Here is a 21,521-nt window from a genome sequence, read left to right on the forward strand (position 1 = left end):
GTTAGAGGGTCCAGAGCAGAGAAGGCAGGAGCTTCCTTCTGCCCCCTGCCCACTGCCGTCCTTCAAAGGAGCCAGCTTCACGCAACGGTCTCGGGCTCAAATCCCCACCTGCCTCCAAATGGCACGTTCGCTCTTGTCTCATGACTTTCTTCATGTTTTTCCTCAACCAGGAACTCACTCCCTCCCTTCCTGTCAAGAAAACTGCGTCCCATCTTCCAAGGACTACACTTCCTAGGTCACCTCTGTCACTCATCTTTTGTTGACTACTTCAAGCCCTTGCCCTTCCCTAAAATTCTTTCCACTAAGCACTTGACGCGTTGGTTTGATTAACGTGGGATTGCTCCACATTTCTTTTCCCCAGCAAAATTCCCAGGTCCTTAATTAGAGGGACTTGAATGTGCTTCTCCAGCACGCACGTTTGCTCTTGCCATTCATCACCCTCCGCTGGGCTCCTCTGGACCTTCCCACCCCACCGACTTGACTAACTTCTAGAAGACCTTAAGGCTCACTCGACTACCCCTGCTCCGAGAAGTCCATTACCCCCTTCTCCACTCCTAAAAAGACTTGACCGGCACTCGCTCTGTGCCATGACTGGACCACCGTATACCTCTGTCACAGGGAGCACTGTGCACACAACGCTCACGCGACTTTTCTTCTCCTCCGGACCTCCTGAGAGAAAAGGTTCTGTCGTACTTATCTTTGTATCCCCTGTGCCTCGCACCTCTGCCACAGCACGTGATCAATGTCTGTTTCATTCTCTGAGGATCTGGAGTCTGCAGTGGAAGCCAAGGTGGGACCCGGGGGCAGAGTCAGGTGTCCCGCAGGGGAGGGGGGAGCCCATGCTCTCGGGCAGGGGTGGCACTCCGGGACCTCACCCTGGCGCAGTTCCCCAGCCCGGGCGGGAAATCCCTGATAAGCATTTGTTATCTCATTTAGCTTGCATCTACAGGATTTATCTTGTTCCTTGTAGCAAAAGTTGCCTTTCGGGCCCCGTCTAGCCCTTTACGGACAGCCGGCTGATCCGACTGGAGAGACTTGAGTACACAAGTAGGGCGCCAGCAAGGAGAGGCCAGGCTTTTTGGTGATACGAGGACCATGCTGTCAGATGCTGACCAGGAGGCCCACATCCTGAACAGATCATGCGGGAGAACTCACAGCTCTATACTGTTCATGTTTCCTTTGGAGGACAGCCACGTGGTGCCTTTATTCAGAGAGCCTCAAAACTCTTTAAATGTGACCTCCTTTGGGTAAATCTTAAGTGCCTCCACAAAAAGGGTTTTAAATGGGTGCCTCTGATTTATTTAAAATTATCTATATTATCGTTGTTGAGGAGCAAAAAAAAAAAAAAAAAAGAAACAATCCCAAGTTTTCCTTGGTGCTAGGGGGAAAAATACTTTGCCCTCTGTCCATCATTTATTTCCTCATATTCTGAGTCAGAGTCACAAACACGTTTTCCCCACTGCCTTCTGTTCCCCGCCCGAAGTCCCAGATCTCTGTTTTGCAATGTGCTTCTGAAACACGCGTCTGCTGGTGGCCATGTCTGGGCGAGAGCAGCTCAGCAGATGAGAATAAATCCTACCAACCGGAATGATCTCTAGCCATGCCAGTCAGTCACCCCTGTAGACCAGGGGTCAGCAAAGGATGGCCTGGGGGCCAAACCCAGACTGGTGCCTGTTTTCTGATAAGCAAGGCTTCTCTGCAGATTGCCAATGGCCGCCTTTGTGCCACAAGAGCACAGCTGAGTAGTAAGACGGGGACCGCCGAGCCTGCAAAGCTTACGTACGATATTTACTACCCGTCGTCATAGAAAGTCTGTCGACCTTGGTTCCAGGAAACCAGAAAGGGGGAAGCTGGACATTTTTGTTATTAGCTGGACCCATGTTTTCAGATGCTTACAACAAGGTCTGCAAGAGTACCCAAACCTTCCATCATCCATTTGTATTCTGATGGCAGCCATATAGTGCCTATCTCTGAGACCCTCCAAATTTCCTAGACATGATCTCATTTGGCCCGCTGGCATCTTTCCTCTCCAGAGCTCCTTCATTTGTTCAGGGAGCTCCAACCAGGTCACTGCTCCCTGAGGCCCTTCTGGGTTCTGCTGGCCTTGCCCACACTCTTCCCAGCCGCTCAGTGAACCTCAGGCCGCCCTTCCTTTGATCCCCATCACATAAAAGCTACTTTCGGGGTGCCTGGGTGGCTCCGTCAGTTGAGCATCTGACTCTTGGTTTCAGCTCAGGTCACGATCTCATGAATCGTGAGTTCGAGCCCTACATCACTGACAGCTTCAGAGCCTGCTTGGGATTCTGTATCTCCCTGTCTCTTTGCCTGTCCCGCGCTCGCTCGCTCTCTCTCAAAAATAAACATTTTTTTTAAAAAAAGCTAATTTCTCAGTATCTTTTTTTCCAGCATCTTCTCTTTCAAACTGTGACAGATTGACATGTTCTTGAAGAGGACGGCTGGAAGGAAGGTCACGACATCACTGGACCTCCCAATCACAAACCTTCTCCTCTAGGCCATGACATCACTGGACCTCCCAGTCACAAACCTTCTCCTCTCTACACCGCCGCTGTCTCCATGCCTGCACTCGGCCTGTCCAGCCCCAATCCGAAACGGAAAGAAGTCTGCATCCCTGTACGTGCCCATGGTGTGCTTCGAGTTGAATAATAAATCACTCGTAGTTAATTCTGTGCAGCAGGGCAGAGCAGCTCCATTCGTGTTTCGTGGCGCCAGCTGCCGGCCGAAGCCTCCCAGGGCAGCTGGCATCCGTGTGCACCCACCCGCGACGGGCAGCGTTCCGCATCACGTCGCTTGGCGGTAAGAACAGGTAGAGCCTGGAAGCTGGAAAGGCGGTCCAGTGTTATGGTCCATGTCTAACGGCACAGTGAAGAATGATATGGGGCAGAGCTTCCGAGTGGGAGAGACTGGGCTTGACGCTGAACTTCTCGACTTCTAACTTTCTGTATTTCAGCACAGTGAAGTCACCTCCCCGCCCCTCACCTTCTCATTTGCAAAAAGGGAATAACAACGTCTCTCTCATTGGATTGCTGAAAGAGTCGATGAAAAAAAATGTACGTAAACCACTTAAGAGTGCTTGGTATATACTAGTCACTCAGTGGTACCTACTGTGACTTAAAAGAGCACGCTGCATTTAATGTGCACGTGCTGGTATGCTTTTCAGCAAAAATCATTACCTACTATGTGGGAATATGTACTCTAATGATCAAAAGTAGGATGGTTCCCGAATCCATGCAGACAGGCTATATGCACACAAAATGTCCACACAGCTCCTGGAAGCAAAATTCCAGACGTGACGACGAAACTGCTTTCCTGGAGCATGAAGGGAGCCAATGAATAAGGCACAAGCAACATTCACATTTCCCCTCATTTTAATTTGGCAGTTACAGAGAGGGAACATTATGCTTGTTCTTTACCCTCCAAAATCGTTTACTAAGTGAACTGGTCAAAGAGGGGCGCCTGGGTGGCTCAGTCGGTTAAGCATCCGACTCTTGATCTCAGCTCAGGTCATGAGCTCCTGGTTCCTGGGATCGAGCTCCACGTCGAACTCTGTGCTGACAGCATGGAGCCTGCTTGGAATTCTCTCTCTCTTTCTCTCTCTCTCCCCCTCCCTCCCCGCCCTTCCCCTGCTCATTTATTCATTCTCTCTCTCTCTCTAAATAAATAGACTTTTTAAAAAATGGAGAAAGGAAGACAAACTTCCAAAAGCTACATGGAAATCCAGGGTTGGCACAGAATGGCACAGATTATGGGAACGAGTCTGTAGAAAGTTATAGCAAGAAAGACATCTGGTAAATGATGCATCAGCCAACTGCTCGGTTGCCAGATAGAGTCTGTTAGCCAAGTTCCTAATTATGAAGGCGAAAGTAGATCCAGTTATATAGATTAGGGAAAGGAAAGAGAGGAACATGTAAATCTTGGTCAAGGAAAAATGAATTTCATGGAAATACATTCCCCTTAATGTTCCCAAGGACATGTATGTTTGCTAGTTCCAGTGCTTTAAGCATGAAATTCGTAACGAGAAAGAGGTCTATGCTGATCACATTTTCTGAGGCTCTTGTGAGCTCTTCTTCCCACGAAGAGGTTTTATAAGTTGAAACGGAGAGGCGGAACTCTCGCCTACCCTAACACCAGACCTGTCTCTCGACAGATTCACCAGTCAAAGCACACGGGATAGAAAACAGAGCCAAGTCCGGTGCCAGCAGCCTGGGGGAGGCTCCGTAGCTGTTCCCCAGCCAGTTAGGTCCTGGCCTCCAGACTCGCATCCCCACTGGGATGACGACCAGAACCAGAAAGTGCCAGGTGCGCATGGCTACGTGCACTTCCCAGGCACTGACGAGCCCGTTAGCAAGAATACGTTTCAAGGTCAGATGATCCTACGATTTCTATACAACTGTTCAAATGACAATGATTAAATACCGACTCTGTGTCCTTATTGTGATGAGTAACGTGAAATACTTCAGGCCCATCAAAGATGAGGGGAGCCAAGAACCTCCAGCCTTACAGTGACTGATTCTTCACAGGATCCAAGTGGACCTGTGACAAATGTCTGACGTTGCCAAGCCTGTTGACACATCACGAAAGCCCCGTGCTTGGAATAATTTTCCTCTTCACCAGTGGACATGATATTGTGTTCGAGACTCTGCAAACAGGCATCTAAGCTTTTCACTCACTGCTGTGGCCTTTGAGAGCTGCTAAAATAGCCAGCAGTTTTCGAAACACTCCGAGGCGGCAATGGGCTTTAGGAATTGTCTAGAAGCTTCTGACATGTGTTTGGCTGGTCTAGGGTGGTTCTCCTGGAAAGAGGCCACGCTGGAGCTCAGAAGCCAGCAGAGCACATGCCAGATTTTCAGTGCCCAGAAGTGATGGAATTTTAATATCCAGGAATGAGGGAGGAGGGGAGGCTGGCTCCCCGTGTGACGTCCACACTGCTCTTGCAACAGTGTGCGGACATCCCTCCTGCTGCGACACGGGTCCTGAAATGTCAACCTGCGCTCACCTTGCAGCCACGTGCCCTTCCACTGTTGCACATGAGAGCGATGCCCAAGCACACGGCTAAGTTATCTAGCTGAGTTATCTCCCATTGCAAAGCCTCGGTTTCTCCATCATTAAAATGGGGATGACAGCCAAATTCTTATAAAGATTAAATATCCTCTTATCCAATAATTCACGTAATACCTTTAGCATAATGCTCTGCATGTCGAAAATGCTCTGTGCTCTATTTTAGAAGTGCCCAAATTATTTTATCGCTCATGGTAAGTCTAGGAGACCCTGACTTAGTTCATTAGTTTTCTCTGAACGATTTGGGGCAGGATTTGTCTTTCTGGGGGTTATTTAGTTAGGAGGTTCTTGATCGTTCTCCCATCAGAAGTGGAAGAAGACACTGCGCCCAGGAACGGACTGGGTTTGAGGTTAAACCCTGATGTGACTCAAGCAGCTAAAGACAGGAGTCCTTCAAGCTACCGGGGCTTTGGGGTAACCGATGACCTTTGTCAATACTGGCCACGCATTTTACCATTTTGGCGTTCCTTAATATTTACTGGGACATAACTTAAATATTATAATTGTGCTGAATTCTACCAATGCATACTACGGATGCTGTCACTGTAAGTAATTTACGTTATTTTGAAAACATGAAGATAAAAACAGCATTTTGTAATTTGCATTTTCTTAGTTACTAGTACACTGGGCTCTTTTTTCATACTCTTACTGAATCTTATTTCTTTTCTGAAAACCGTTTCATCTTCTCTGCCCATGTCTCATGTAGGATGAATATTAACCGATCTGGAATAGCTCTGCTATATTAAAGGCAAACTTCTCTTTGCCACATATGTTTTCCCAGCCTTCTGCTCGCTTTCATTCTATTTCCACGGAAAACAAAAGTTTAACATTTTTATATAGCTAAAGTGATTGGCTTTTTCCTTTTGTAATTATTCCCATTGCTTTTAGGCTTAGAAGGTCTTTCCCAATTTCAGAACTCGTTCAATATGCGCCCATATTTCCTTACTTATTTTTGGGTGTGGTTCATTGGTTGGTCTTCGCTGCTTAATCCGTTTGGAATTCTTACTTGGGCAACAGTCATAAATATTAATAAACTGGTAGGGCCTTTCTAGAAAATGTGTTTTTAATATCTGTACAAGCCACAAATTAGTTAGTATTCCTTACCCCATTAATTCCACTTCTAAGAATCTAGATTACTTAAGAAAACGATTGGCACGTGGTCAAGGATTTCTACAAGAAGACAGTCAGTCATCCCAGGGCTGTTTACAATGGCTTAAAAGTGGAAATAACTCAAAAATCTCTCACGGGTGGTGTGAGTGAGTAAATGTCTTCAGCTGCACCCTCCAACACGGTGACCACTAGTCACACGTGCCTACTTATATTTCAATGTATTAAAATTCAATAAGATAAAAAAATGCAGCTGCTCAAGTCGCATTAGTCACATTTCAAGTGGTAATAGCCACGTGTGGCTAGTGGCTACCACACTGGAGACAGCACAGGTACAGAACATTCCCATTCTCATAGAAGTTTCTATTGAGCAGTGCTGCCATTAAAGTCAGCTTTTTATGGAATAGCTAATAGTATCAGATGTATCCCTAATATGAGGGTAAGTAAAAATACCAAAATACAAAAAATTTGGTGGGAACACAGATTTGGAGGGGTTGCAGTAATTTTTTTATTTAAGATTTTTAAGTTTATTTGCGAGAGAGCACAGCGGGGCAGGGGCAGAGAGGGGGAGAGAGGGAGAATCCCAAACTGTCAAGCGCAGAGCCCGATGTGGGGATCGAATTCATGACCCGTGAGATCATGACCTGAGCCAGAATCAAGAGTGGAACGCTAAACTGACTAAGCCACCCAGGAATTTTAATTACCAACATCTTCGTCAAGTTATATATTTTTCCCCCAGAGGAAACCCAAACCCCGGCCTCATGAAGGTCATTGTGTTAAAGAAAAAATAATTAAGAAAAATGAAGATTTATGGGTGCATAGGAAGTTGACGACATACACAGGGAAACCTAGTTCATGGCACCTACTCAGTAACTTAACTGTTAATTTTTCCCAGATCGAAATGGGACTTCCCAGACTGGGTCAAATACAAGATGTAATTAACACTATATTCTGTGGCCAACAGCGGTCCCCAAAGAAGCCATGATTATCCATCTGTCAGCACCTGTATTCCAGCCAAAAAGTCACAAAAACAACAATGGCACTTAAGAACCTGGAGTACATAAAGAATATTCAGTAAATATGGAAAGGCTGTGAGGCCTATCAAACACCTCTCAAAAATCAGCCAGTACCGAAGAACATTTCACGTACGTGTGATTAATCACTTTGGGAAATACTGCCTGTAGAGAAAACCTACAGCAAATCTGTACCCAACTCTCCCACTGAAAACAACTAAAAAAAGCAAACTACAAAATGAAAAAAATTTTAAACCAAAACGGTATCGAAACAGCGAGAAAAAATGATCTGCGAAAAGATGAAAATTTCAAGAGGTGGGCTCAGCATTTGGGATCACTTTTATCTAAGGGATGTCTGTCAAGGCCAAAGAAGTATCTGAGAGGCTGAGCATCATGTTAGCTGCTTAGAGGGTCAGAAGTCAAAGTCCAGAGCCCACCAGGAATAGGTGCTCGGGGAAAACCTCCATATTTTGTACCAAACAGAAATAAATCAGTCTTGAGAGGACTGTGAGCCATCTGGGCCACCCAGGAAAACCCCAGGCCCTGAAAACGGACTAAAACAATCCCAGATTTAATCCCCCAGCTACCTTACAGAAACACCCCAAACTTTCTCTAGCAGAAAAGATCATCATCCGAGGCTTTAAACTATTTCTACAAACAAATGTTTAAAATGATGTTCGTCATGCAATCAAAAATGACCAGTCACACAAGAAGAGAAGAGAAACAGTAAGAACAGCTCCTCCAGGCCTCAAGTTTGGGATTATCAGACACGGACTTTAAAATAAGTATGTTTATGGTACTTGAAAAAATCAAAAATGTTATTACAAACTTTGCAAAATAACTGAACATTCTAAAAAGTGGCAGATTGGAAAAAGAACCAAATGGAAATTCTAGAACTAAAAAACGCAATAACTGAAATAACAGGACAGACGAGTTTAACAGCATACTGGACATAACTGAAAAGAGAATTTGTAAACTTGAATAGCTTTGGAATGAAGTATGGAAAGGCAAAAGTTGGAATAAATAGAAGAGATCATGGGAAGCAGAATATGGAGTGATTTTCTAACACTGGAATCCTAGAAGGAAAAGGAAAAGTGACCCAAAGCAATTCCAGAAATAATGGCTGAGGATTGTTCCACGAATCCACAAATTCATGAAGTCCTAGGAACCTCAGGCAGGAAAAATAAGAAGTCTACATCTGAAATCATTATACTCAAACTACAGAAAACTTAAAGAGGAAAATCTTAAAAGCAGTTGGCAATAGAAGATCACCTTTAGGGGAATAACAGTTAGTAAGACTCCTGACTTTTCAACAACAACAATGAAAGCCAGGAGACAATGGGATCGATCTCCCAGGGACTGAAAGAAAATCACTACCAACCTACAATTCCATTCCTTTCAAAATATCCTTAAATACTGAGAGTGCAAAAGATAATTTTCAGACAAACAAAAACTAAGAGAATTCTTTACTGGCAGACCCACATTTAAGAAGATGCCACGGAGTGTTCTTCAAGCAAAAGGAAAGTTAATCTCAGATGGAAGGTCAAAGATGCAAAAGGAAGGAAAAGCAATCACGTGGAAGAGGCAGCAGGTTGAATTCTGGACAAGAATGGGGCGCTGAAGAACTATCCAGAACCGATTTACAGGGTGAAGTTATCTTGCCCCTATACTAGTTGAAATTATATCTGGCAATCTTCTGAAAGAAAAAGAGTTCAACCCTATTTTTGCATGGAATCTCTTTTTTACTATTTTGGAGTGGAGAAAAATCAGATGCCATGAAGAAAAAAAAATCAACAGATTTTACTACATGACTTTTTAAACGCAGATGGCCAAAGAAACAACTTACAAAGTCGTAACTGAGAGAAAATATTTACAACAGCTGATCAGCTAAGATCAGGTTCCACTGCATGTGGAGTGGGATCTAGAGGTGGCAAGAGGTGAAGCAGAGGATTCTTTTGAGGTCTGAGGTACTATTTCACTCATTAAACCACATATTTTTAATTGCTAAAAACAGATCATGAATTAAGAAAGAAAAGCTAAGCGAACTAAGTGCTTGATGAATGTCGAGTTATTATTGGCTCTGGCAGCCAGTAGCTTTTTGTTTTCTGTTATGGGAGTTGACACTAGATTATAAATGCAAGTTTCTGATATTTATGACACCAGAGCAACATGAGGAATAGCCTTTTCCAGTGGGTGAAAAAGAACAATTGAATACTTGTATTTTTAGTATAATTTATAAATTTATAAAATTTATAATATTTAATATTTCATGTACCTTAATGTCCCTCCTATCCCTAGAACTTTAACATTCATCCTCAACACTATAAGAATATCGCTCCTGGGGCACCTGGGTGGCTCAGTCAGTTAAGCATCCAACGCTTGATTTCAGCTCAGGTCATGATCTCGCCGTTTCACGGGTTTGAGCCCCACATCGGGCTCTGTGCTGAGAGTGCGAAGCCTGCTTGGGATTCTCCCCCTCTCTCTGCCCTTCCCCACTTGCATGGTCTCTGTCTCTCTCGAAATAAATAAATAAACTTAAGAAAAACATAGTATCACTCCCAAATTACTGAGACAGAAGTCCTTTGTTCTGAGGATAGGTCAAGGGGGCCGCCAAGGACTCTATTCTATTGCTCTTCAAAGGACATCACTACCGGACAGAACGACTCCGTGGACGATGGTGCTGTGAATTCCTGTCCCGCTCACATTATATACTCTGCCAGTTCCCTTTATTTCACAGTATTTCTATAGCATATGTCTCTGCTCTCTTAAAACTGCCATCCTGAAAGGATAACATCAACAGCTTAACTGAAGCAGTTCGGGAATGTTCTCTGTAGGCAAGAAGAGCTGGATGGCAGAGCGGATATTTGGCATCCCCTGCGCTTTATTCACAGAGAACGTCATGGCTCCAGGCACAGGTGAGAAAGCCCAAAACTGGCGGCTGGCGGCCACTCACCTGCCGGAGTTTGGTTCCCACCATGGAGGCACTGCTGTCCAGCACAAATACCACGTTCTTGGGTAAAGGAGGCAGGTCTTTGGGGGCAAAGTAGTGCACAAAATAGCCATTTAGAACCTGGTGGAGGGAAGAGAAGGTCGAGATGGTAGTACTCAGAACGGGCAGGCAGACGAGCTAAAACGGCCAGGCTCCATAACTTCTAAAAGTCAGAGCATGAAACAGCTTCCACACCCCCAGCAAAAGTATCTATTGACCCCTCCGGGAGACCCAACTGCCGATTTAATCTGCATACGGTTAATATCAGCCCTTAGAAACTTCCCGACGATGCTGACTAGCTCAATTTCTATTACCCACCCCCTTATGACCCCTGGCCCCTTGGAATTCCTGCTTCCTTCAGTATCTGGTTTTTACAAGTTGAGACGTCAAAGTTGTCTGCATTCTGGACGCGTGCAAATACATTTTAATATTCCCGCCCTGTCTCTGGAGCAATAAAACCTAAAGGGAAATGAGCCATTGCACCAGGCTCTCAATTAAAATTGAAGACGAACTAAAATTCTAACTTCATCTAAAACACGGCAGGGAAAATTATATTACAGATTTCATTTGCTCTCCAGATTACTGAAGCAGGAAATAGATAGCCTCAGCCTCCAGGAAGGGAACACCCTAGTCCCCTCGGAGACCTATTCTAGGGTAAAACAAATTTCTAAGAACCAGAGAGCTCTCCCTCCCTTAGGTAAGAACTGGAATCCCTCGTCCTGAGTCTAACGACAAGTATCAAGCAACTGACAGGAAATGGTAACGATGAACCCATTACCTGGATGTCCCCAATGCTCTGCTCCCTGTTGACATCATACCTAACGATGAAATCTCCCAAAATGCCATTCTGGGCAATCTTGGCTTGTTGTACCACGCTAGGCTTAAAAATGATTTTGGCAAAAGTGTCATTTTGGTTGATAACAGTGGAAGGAGGCAGCTCAGAATCACCTGCAAATAAGACACAAACATAATGAATAACTGAACCTACCAGTATCTTTCTGAAGAGAAGCTGGGCTGTTTTCAATAGACACAGAGGGTTAGAGTTTATTTTATTGCGAGGTTTACTTTCCATATGAACTTCACAGACTTCATACTGATAATATGTCACCGTGCAAGAGAGGTTAGATATGTCACCTCTATGCCTTCTTTTTCAACTTTTATTTGAACTGTGTAACATACGAAAGCAGGGAGAACAGTAAAATAAACCTCCGTGTACCCTTTATCCAACTTTAACAATTATCCACCTCGTACCAATTTTTTTTACCCGTTTTCACGAATCCCCTCACCATCTTTTGCTAGCATATTTTAAAACAAATCCCAGACATCATATTTCATCTGTAGCTACTTCGGTATGCATCTCTCATCACAAGTAACCAAACCAATGTTCAGTGCCGTATCATCCTGAAATACTCTGTCTGTATTGAAGTTTTTGTGATTCTCTAGAACGTGTCTTGGTAGGGCTGAGTTGTTTGAATCCAGATCAAAAACAGACCACACATCACACTGGGTTTATGTTTCTTAAGTCTTTTTTAATCTACAAATATCCCCTCCCCCTGCCTTTCTTCGAATGCTACGTAACTGCGTTGTGAAACACTCGTCATCTGTCTTATGGAATTTCTCACATTCTGCATTTCGTGATTATTTGCTTGTCTTGTCTTTTAACTTGCTCCTCGATTCCCCTAGTTTCCAGCCTTAGCTCGCATTCTAACATCTGGGGGAGCTAGAAAAAATACCAATATCCAGGCCAAGAGCTCATTTAATTGGTCTGGGACACAGCCTAGGCATCAAGACTTTAAAATTCCCCATGTGAGTCTGACGCGCAGTCAAGGTTGAGAACCCCAGCTCCATCCTCCGTATTGTCCTGTGTTCTGGTAGGAAAGTTAGAGGCTTGGTTAGGCTCAGGTCAGGACTGCTGACAAGAACACTTCACAGGTGATGCTGAGTACTTACCGCTTTTTCAAATCAGAAGTATACAGTATCTACTTGTCTACCTTCAGTCGTAGTAAGAAAGATGGCGGGCGCCCATATGGTCAATCGGACCCCCCATTATCAAGCTCCTCATCCATCTTTCACTTCATAGTTTTACCAGTCACTGACGAGGTTCGTCTGGGTCCGCTATTTAATCCGAGTTGCAAAAGGGCGGGGTCTAGTCCTGCCATGCCTTCCATATGGGAATCTTCCACAAAAAACACCTTTCTCACACCAATCTTTTAGCTGCCCTAACATACTGTGTGTCCAGAAAGTTTATGGCTCTTTTCAAAGAGCCAATGTTTTCCCCAGCATAAATCTTTACATATAAATTAGAATTACAGCAAGATACATAAATGGATTTTAAATGATTTATGAAAAATAACTGGGATGACAGATTAAGTACAGCCCATGTTTTACCCCTGACCTTCATTTTCTCTTAAAACAGAGAATTATTTTGCAGACTACTCACCTTTATAAATCCAAACACCACCATGTCTATGTGCTTAGCAATGGAAATTCAAATTTTTTAGCTCTGCGTGCACCGAGGGGAACATAAAAATAAAATGGAGAATATAGGAACATCAGTGTACGTGGAGACTTCATCCGGATACTGAATCAAAGCCAGGCTCACAACTGCTGCAAAGCATCTGATTGTTTTTTTTAAATCTATTCAAGTTGATACCCTAGAGTGAGCTGACCAGCCATCTCCCATCGCTAATTAACAAAATAAAAAAGGAAACAAGGCATAATTTGCCCATGGTAATTTGTATTTAAAAATAAACTTCCTTCTGCTAAGCGTTTATTAGACATTTAAGTCAAAGGAAGTTTAAACATTTCCTGCAACAGAACAGAACGTTATTTTTCAGGAACAGTTTAGGTGTAACTTGAACAGGAACCACTGGGAAGAACTGATTCTTGTATTATTTGCACCCATCAAGGGCAGGAGTTTCGGGTGTGACCAGAAAGGCAGCAAATAGGAGATTTCATTCTTACAGGAGGCAGTTGTAGGAAAGACACGCTTCCAACAGTCCTGCTCATCTGCAGAAGGAGCTGGAAACGTCAACCGCGCATTTCCAGTTCACCAACACGGTCCAAGGCACCTGAGCACCACTAAAGACGAGGAAGGAAACAAAGGCTGCAAATGGAAAAGGTCCTTGACACGGAAGGAAAACGCACGCTCTTCAGAGTGGATCTTACATTGGTGATCACTGGTAAAGCACCAAGAGTGAGAGGCCTGGTAACACAGCTGAGCACTTGGAATCCTGAACGAGTCAGAAGGACCTGCTTCTGATACTGGCTCTACCTCTTATGACCCATGAGACTTTGGGCAAGTCACTGAGCCTTGGTGATCTCGTCCGCAAAATGGATTCATGGTCTACCAAACACACACTATTGAAAAGATTAAGTGATGTAATAGAGAGCAGTCCTTCCTTAGCCCCACCCTTATCCACATCCCAAGATCCCAGGGGATGCCTGAAACCCTGGATAGTACTGAACCCTGTATACACTATGCTTTTTTCCTGTACATACATACCTACGATCAAGTTTAATTTATAAATCAGGCACAGTAAGTGACTAACAACAATAGCAAATAATAAAATAGAACAATTACAGCAATAGCCTGTAATAAAAGCTACGTGAATGTGGGTCTCTCTCTCTCTCTCTCTCTCAAAGCATCTTCTGGGGCTGCACTCTTCTTCTTGGGATGATGTGGGATGATTAAGCGCCTCCATGATGAGATGAAGCGAGGTGAACGACACAGGCACGTGACTTAGCGCGAGGCCAGTACTGACCTTCTGACCACATGTCGGAAGGAGAAGCATATGCTCTCAGGACCGTGGGTGACCGTGGACAACCGTGACTGAGGGAAACGAAATCGTGGAGAAGGGAGGGGGGCTATTGTACTTAGACCCTTCTGACTCATGGTAAGCAGTCATGCTCGCTAATGTTATTATAAGCCTTAAAAATACACAAAACAGAATAAGGGAACTAAATGCAAGACAATACAACAGATTGAACTTGGGATACTGCGTGCAACAAAAAGGAGAGAGCCGCTGTGATTTACAACATCTCACAGTCATTCTGAGTGGAAACAGAAGACACAGAAAGAGGATACTCTCCACGCTTCCATCTACGTAAAGCTCAAGACCAGCACAGTGTGTCCGCGGCAACTGACGCAGGACAGTGGTTAAGAATGGTCGATACCCCTGGGGGACAAGCACCTACGGGGAAAGAGTGCAGGAAATCCTTTGCGGTGGTGAAAATACTCTATGTCTTGGCCCGGAAGTAGTTGTAGTACGGGTGTACACACATGTGAAGATTCACCCCTGAGATTTATACGCTTTGCTCTACGTGTAACCCCAATTTAAAAAAACCCAAACCCGCTGGGAGTTGGGTAGCAGAATAGACTGAACAAGCATTCCCTAGCATGGAGCGGAACGGCATCATTGGCCAAACGGACCCTATCTGTTCTTCTCCTTAGGATAAGTCTGTTAGTGTAGGCATTTATATGGGGATTAGGTGTATTCAGAGTAATTCCAGCTGGCAGAATTAGGACCGGGGCAGGGTTGCTGGGAAGCAGGCGCTGCGCAGTATGAGGAAGCTCTAGGAAAGATGCCCCGCGGGCAGAGGAGGCAGCTTTCACAGCCCATCTCACTGGAAGGGTTCCCGCAAACCCTGCATGCATCAACCACCCGCAGGGACCGGGCAGCGCAGTGCTCATGACACGGCCTGGGGCAGCAGCATCACCGGTGAACTTGCCAGAAACACAAACTCTCGGGCCCATCTGGAGACTCTCAATCAGAAACTCTGGAGGTGGGACCCAGAAAGCTGTATTTTCAGAAGCCTGGCAGGTGACTCTGTTCCCGCACAGAGACAATGGTCACGTGCCTTTTGGTGTATGTAATTGGGCGGCGTTAGATTATCTCCAACTTTCAAATTCTACATTAGAATTGACCCTCGTTATCCTACCAGCATGTACCTACTTTTCCTCGCTTCAAATCTCTCTCACTCCGATGCTCCTTACAATGCTCTGAATTAATACCATTCATGGTTGAATGAAAGCACTGAGGATTCAAAAGTATAATTTCTCCCTTCATAATTCATTTGACTAGGCTCTTTGATAGAAGCCATGAGAAAGATAGTGTATTATTATTTTGGTTTCTTAATGACCTCCGATGTTTGTTAGTTCGTGATGAAAATTCATGAGATTCCTCTAAATGGGCTTATTTTTTATGCCCCAAGAGTGGGTTGATTCCCACTTTGGTCACTCACCACGAAACCTAACTCCCGAGGCTGATTTCCACCCATTGAGTATCAGACAGTCCATGTGACCCGATGAATTTTCCACTAACTATCAAAATTTAAAAAAAAAAAAGGAAAGTTTGCTGGGAAAAATTCCAGAGCAACAACTCTAGGAAATAAAGTCGTCTTTTTTATTAGAGAAGCGAAAAGCCTTTTAATCGATGAGGTTAATATAGGCTGCCCCACAGTGACTGACCAACATCGCAAACCAGAGCACCGCTGAGATTTTCCTTATGTGCATTGTGGCCCGTACTGCTGAGATTTTCCTTATGTGCATTGTGGCCCGTACTGCTGACATTTTCCTTATGTGCATTGTGGCCCGTACTGCTGACATTTTCCTTATGTGCATTGTGGCCCGTACTGCTGACATTTTCCTTATGTGCATTGTGGCCCGTACTGCTGAGATTTTCCTTATGTGCATTGTGGCCCGTACTGCTGAGATTTTCCTTATGTGCATTGTGGCCCGTACTGCTGAGATTTTCCTTATGTGCATTGTGGCCCGTACTGCTGACATTTTCCTTATGTGCATTGTGGCCCGTACTGCTGACATTTTCCTTATGTGCATTGTGGCCCGTACTGCTGAGATTTTCCTTATGTGCATTGTGGCCCGTACTGCTGACATTTTCCTTATGTGCATTGTGGCCCGTACTGCTGACATTTTCCTTATGTGCATTGTGGCCCGTACTGCTGAGATTTTCCTTATGTGCATTGTGGCCCGTACTGCTGACATTTTCCTTATGTGCATTGTGGCCCGTACTGCTGACATTTTCCTTATGTGCATTGTGGCCCGTACTGCTGACATTTTCCTTATGTGCATTGTGGCCCGTACTGCTGACATTTTCCTTATGTGCATTGTGGCCCGTACTGCTGAGATTTTCCTTATGTGCATTGTGGCCCGTACTGCTGACATTTTCCTTATGTGCATTGTGGCCCGTACTGCTGACATTTTCCTTATGTGCATTGTGGCCCGTACTGCTGACATTTTCCTTATGTGCATTGTGGCCCGTACTGCTGACATTTTCCTTATGTGCATTGTGGCCCGTACTGCTGACATTTTCCTTATGTGCATTGTGGCCCGTACTGCTGACATTTTCCTTATGTGCATTGTGGCCCGTACTGCTGACATTTTCCTTATGTGCATTGTGGCCCGTACTGCTGAGATTTTCCTTATGTGCATTGTGGCCCGTACTGCTGAGATTTTCCTTATGTGCATTGTGGCCCGTACTGCTGAGATTTTCCTTATGTGCATTGTGGCCCGTACTGCTGAGATTTTCCTTATGTGCATTGTGGCCCGTACTGCTGAGATTTTCCTTATGTGCATTGTGGCCCGTACTGCTGAGATTTTCCTTATGTGCATTGTGGCCCGTACTGCTGAGATTTTCCTTATGTGCATTGTGGCCCGTACTGCTGAGATTTTCCTTATGTGCATTGTGGCCCGTACTGCTGAGATTTTCCTTATGTGCATTGTGGCCCGTACTGCTGACGGCCACAAAACAGCTCCCGAGCACAATGAGCTTTATGAGCAGGGCCCTGGGCGGTCACGGCATGTGCTCTAAAGATAATGAAGAATACAAGGGAAGAGGCTGGGAGCAGACCAAAAGAGTGAGACTCTGACCTACTTTTCTAATGAGAACCCACATGTCTTTTCCTCCTCTTGGTTTTCTCTCCTTCGTGCCCACTTGGTTGGGGGGAGAGAATGTAGCGCGATGACCGCTCTGATTTGGACGAAGCCGGGTCTCCTGATGGCATCTTCCCGTTTCAATGCAAGCATCAGAGCTCGTGAGCGAGGCGGCCTTCTGTGGCCCACCGGGGCCTCCAGTACCTCCCCGGGAAGGTTCACCGACCACTCCTTCTCCACCCACTCTTCCGCCACCCGCAGGTCACCAGTGTCCCCGGGACGTGCTCTTTTTTCCAGACCCCGGTATTTTCGAACAAGATGCATGTTCTTTTAGAAGCCACGTACTACTGAGGAAAGTGGACTCTAGGGTCTGACAGACTCCCGGCGACTGACTTGAAGCTCTGAGCCTCAGCTCTACCTCCGTTTGACGTGAGTAAATCCACATCATAGCATCGTTGTCGGAACTAAGTGAGATCACATATATAAGGCACCAAGCACGGTGCCTGGCACATAGTAGGTACTCAATACGTATCAGCCTCCAGCCTCTGCCCCTTTCTGAAGTAGCTTCTTCTACTCTCTGTCTGGGATGAAAGGCAACTCATGAGGAAAAAAAAATACTCTTTTTAACACACAGTTTACGTTTTTGCGGTGACAGGCTTCTCCACACAACTGAGAGCTTAGTAAAAACGAAATAATCATTATTTGGAGCAGAAAAGAGAAATCATAATGAACGTTCATAATAGGGAGCTCAAGAATGTCTGGAGACAGAATAATCTTTATAAAGCATAAGGGAGCCGGTAGTTTCCCAAGAGCCCCCTGAAATTATACACAGAATTTGGCATGAAAGTATACATGGATGGATTTTTTCTGGACACAGGGCCCAAAGCCTTCTTTCGCGAGACTCTCCAAGGAGTCTACGTAAGGTTAAGAATCATACACGCAAGGGCCATTAAGTAGTCCTCCTGCTGATTCTAGCTTGTAAGGACAAAGCACTTCATACATTTTAGAGAATGAAACGGATGTTCTCCGTTTTGTCCCGGAGCATGGATGTTATTCACAAATAAACATTCTCCTCCCAGACAACCACACGGGGAAAAACGGAAGTCAGTTGCTATGTAAAATGTCTAAAGGTGCAAAGATTTAGGAGCAAAGAACCACAGTCAAGGACATCAGCTGAAAGCCATGCCCGTTTGGGTCAGCGGGCAGAGGGGTTTCCTGCCTCTTTCCTGTGGCCCGCGGGCTTGCTACTGAGAAACACGGCAGACACCTGGTGCTTTAGGAAAGGATTTCCAAACAAACACCGCCTGCTCATTTCCCCCCGGGGAAAGGGCTAAACTATCTACACTTGTTATTGTAACCTGCTCACCTGGACCCCAGTGGGGAGATTTCTTCAACAGAGGGCAGTCCAAAATATTGTGACTAATTGGGCAACCACCCTTTGATGGTAGCAATACAGACAAAATTCAAGAAAGCTGGCGGAGCATTCGGAGAGAAGGTGATGAGGTTGTAAGGCCCAGCACGCTGGCCAGAGTTCATAATGCTGCACCACGTGGCTGAGGACAGTCAATCTTAAAAGAGTTCTCACCACAAGAAAAAAAACTCCTTAAGTGGGTGGTGATGGACGCCAACTAGAGTTATTGCCGTGATCACTTTGCAACATGTACAGATATAGAATCATCACGCTGTACGCCTGAAACTAATATAATGTTGTGTGTGAATTACACCTCAATTAAAAATACATATTGGCGAGGTCTCGGGGAGAAAAGCGGTAAAGTTGCGTTGATCAAGATGCGTAGGAATTTGGTTCAATGCCTTCATAAGTCCCCTATTATCATTTTCTTATGGGAAGGGAGTTTTGTCCCCTATCCTGATAATAGGTATTTTATACCCTTTTGGAAAACAGCATCATATAGACATGACGGCAACATGCAACATAAAATACTAATGCAAATTTATAGTTGGAAGAGTTCAAATTCAACTCCATTGCTTGACATTTGAGTGGCACTTGCCCAAATTTCTTAGAAAATTTGCCTTCTTCACTACTTCCCCGACGCTCTTTCTTCCTAAAATAGTACATTCCTGAGCCTCAGTTTTCCCCGTGTGACTGACTTCCTCAGAGAAACGACGTGGGAAACAAGTCAACTACCTCACACATTCTACACGCAGTTAGCCCGCAAAGCATGTGTTATCTCTTCCTGGTATCGTTTTGTGTCCATGGAAGGCCTCAAACACCAGCCACGCTAAGTATAGATGGAAAGCCTACCAAAAGCGGTGCCACAGCAACAAAGATCCAGAGATTTCTGTTAAATCCCTCTACACTGTTCTCTTGCACACAGGAGGAACACGGCCCAATCACTGGGAAAGCCTTCATGGCATCTCCTAGATTCAACCTGACAAAAGGGTTGTTATTATTCAAAATTGACAACTCTATATACCATTAGGGTGACTCCTACCCAAAACAAACAAACAAACAAACAAACAAACAAACAAACAAACAAACAAAAAATAACAAGTGCTGGTGAGGATGTGGAAAAATCGGAACACTTGTGCACTATGACTGGGACTGCAAAATGGCATAGCCCTATGGAAGACAGCATGGAGGTGCCTCAAAAAATTAAAACTAGAAATACAATACAGTCCAGTAATTCCACTTTGGGGTATCTACCCAATAAAAATGAAAGCAGGATCTCGAAGATCCTGTACGCTATGTTTACAGCAGCACTATTCACATTAACGAAGAGTGGAATCAACCCAGGGACCTCCAACAAAACGTGGTCTGTATACACAATGGAATATTTTTCAGACATGGAAAGGAAGGAAATCCTATTTTTGCCACAATACGGATGAACCTGGAGGACATCACGTAAGTGAAATAAGCCAGGCACAAAAAGACAAATACGGACTGTGTGATGCCACTACATGAGGTATCTAAGATTGGCCAAACTCCCAGAGACGGAAAGGAGAATGGTAGTTTCCAGGGATTTGGGGCACGGCGGGGCAGGGGGTGGGCAATGGGGAGATGCTGTTGAATGGATACAGAGTTTCATTTCGGGAAGCTAAAAACGATTGGCTTGCCGATTGGCTTGGAGATTGGCTGCACAGCAATGTCAGTAAATTCAACACTGCTCAACTGTTCACCTGGAAATGGTGAAGATGGTGAATTTAACATGCGCTTGTTACCACAATTGAAAACTTTCTTAAGTTTTAAAAATTACCAGCTGTAAGTTCGGCAAGGGCCGTGACAAGATCTTAGATGTTTCTAGGTTCCGGGCATCTGGCACAGCTGCCAGGAACACGGTGAGAACTCAGGACAGGCTTGTGGAACATTTAACACGGAGACGACTCAACATATCGGCACGTGGTTGCGCAGACGAAAAGGGGAGACGTTCAAGAAATCCATCGTGGGAGCGTTCTGGTGGGTGGGGCAGGTGCTCTCAGTAACCCAGGTCCCACGCCACAGGCACATCTCTGGCTTCAGCCACAGCTAGAGCGGACAGTGCCTACGCCTGGACCACATTCCACCTCACACACCGGAGAAGAAGGAAGAAGGAAGAAGGAAGAAGGAAGAAGGAAGAAGGAAGAAGGAAGAAGGAAGAAGGAAGAAGGAAGAAGGAAGAAGGAAGAAGGAAGAAGGAAGAAGGAAGAAGAAGGAAGGAGGAAGAAGGAAGGAGGAAGAAGGAAGGAGGAAGAAGAAGGAAGAAGGAAGAGAGAGAGTGAGGCATCCCCGAGAAGAGCAGACTGGTCACCAATGTCAAGTGAAAGAGAGAAGGCCACCTCCTAGGTCTCTCTGAGCCATCCTGCTCACAGCTGGCCAGTGTCAGAACAAACAAGAGAACACGGTTCTCATATCAGCATTAAATACAAAACAAAAGAAAAGAAAACAAACCAAAACAAAACCAACTAAGGAGCCAAATGATTCATACCTGAATCATTGCTGCGCTGAACAATGCTGGAAACCCTCACATAACAACCAGATTATTATTTCCTGGCAAGTGTACACAGCCCAAACAGGGCCATTCCCTTCCAGCTGTAGAACAGAGACTAGATCCCGGAGAAGAACACGGAGAGCAGGGCAGCTGGAACCAGGGGTGAACCATCAGTCACGACGCAGTGACTGGGTTCGCAAATAAAAACACGGGATTCCCAGTTAAATCTGAATCGCAGATAAACAAAAGGTATTTTAGTGTATGTTCCAGAGATGGCACGGGACATACTTGTCTACCTGAAACTCAAATTTAACTGAGCATCCTAGCTTTTCTCTGGGAACTCAGGAAGAGGAGAACAGCCGTGTATTTGCAACCAGTCTTCTGGAACCAAATTCTTTCCCCTAATCCCCACCCATGCACAGAAAATAAGAGGTGCGCCTAAGTTCTGGCAAAATTACCCAACTTAAACCAAGAAGGTGTTGAAAACCTAGCGGCACCTTCACTGCCAACAGTTATTT

The 21,521-nt window shown here is 45.0% G+C and overlaps 1 protein-coding gene across 1 annotated transcript in view; it reads right to left on the minus strand.

Moving 5' to 3' along the window:
• Positions 1-21,521, minus strand: part of ITIH5 (inter-alpha-trypsin inhibitor heavy chain 5) — a 79,539-nt gene that overhangs the window by 22,780 nt on the left and 35,238 nt on the right. Inside the window, 2 exon segments of the mRNA XM_042944819.1 lie at positions 10,150-10,266; positions 10,964-11,133. Of these exon segments, the coding sequence (XP_042800753.1) occupies positions 10,150-10,266; positions 10,964-11,133 (287 nt within the window).

This window comes from Panthera leo, chromosome B4 (assembly GCF_018350215.1).
Source record: "Panthera leo isolate Ple1 chromosome B4, P.leo_Ple1_pat1.1, whole genome shotgun sequence".
In the NCBI taxonomy this organism is placed as follows: Eukaryota; Metazoa; Chordata; class Mammalia; order Carnivora; family Felidae; genus Panthera; species Panthera leo.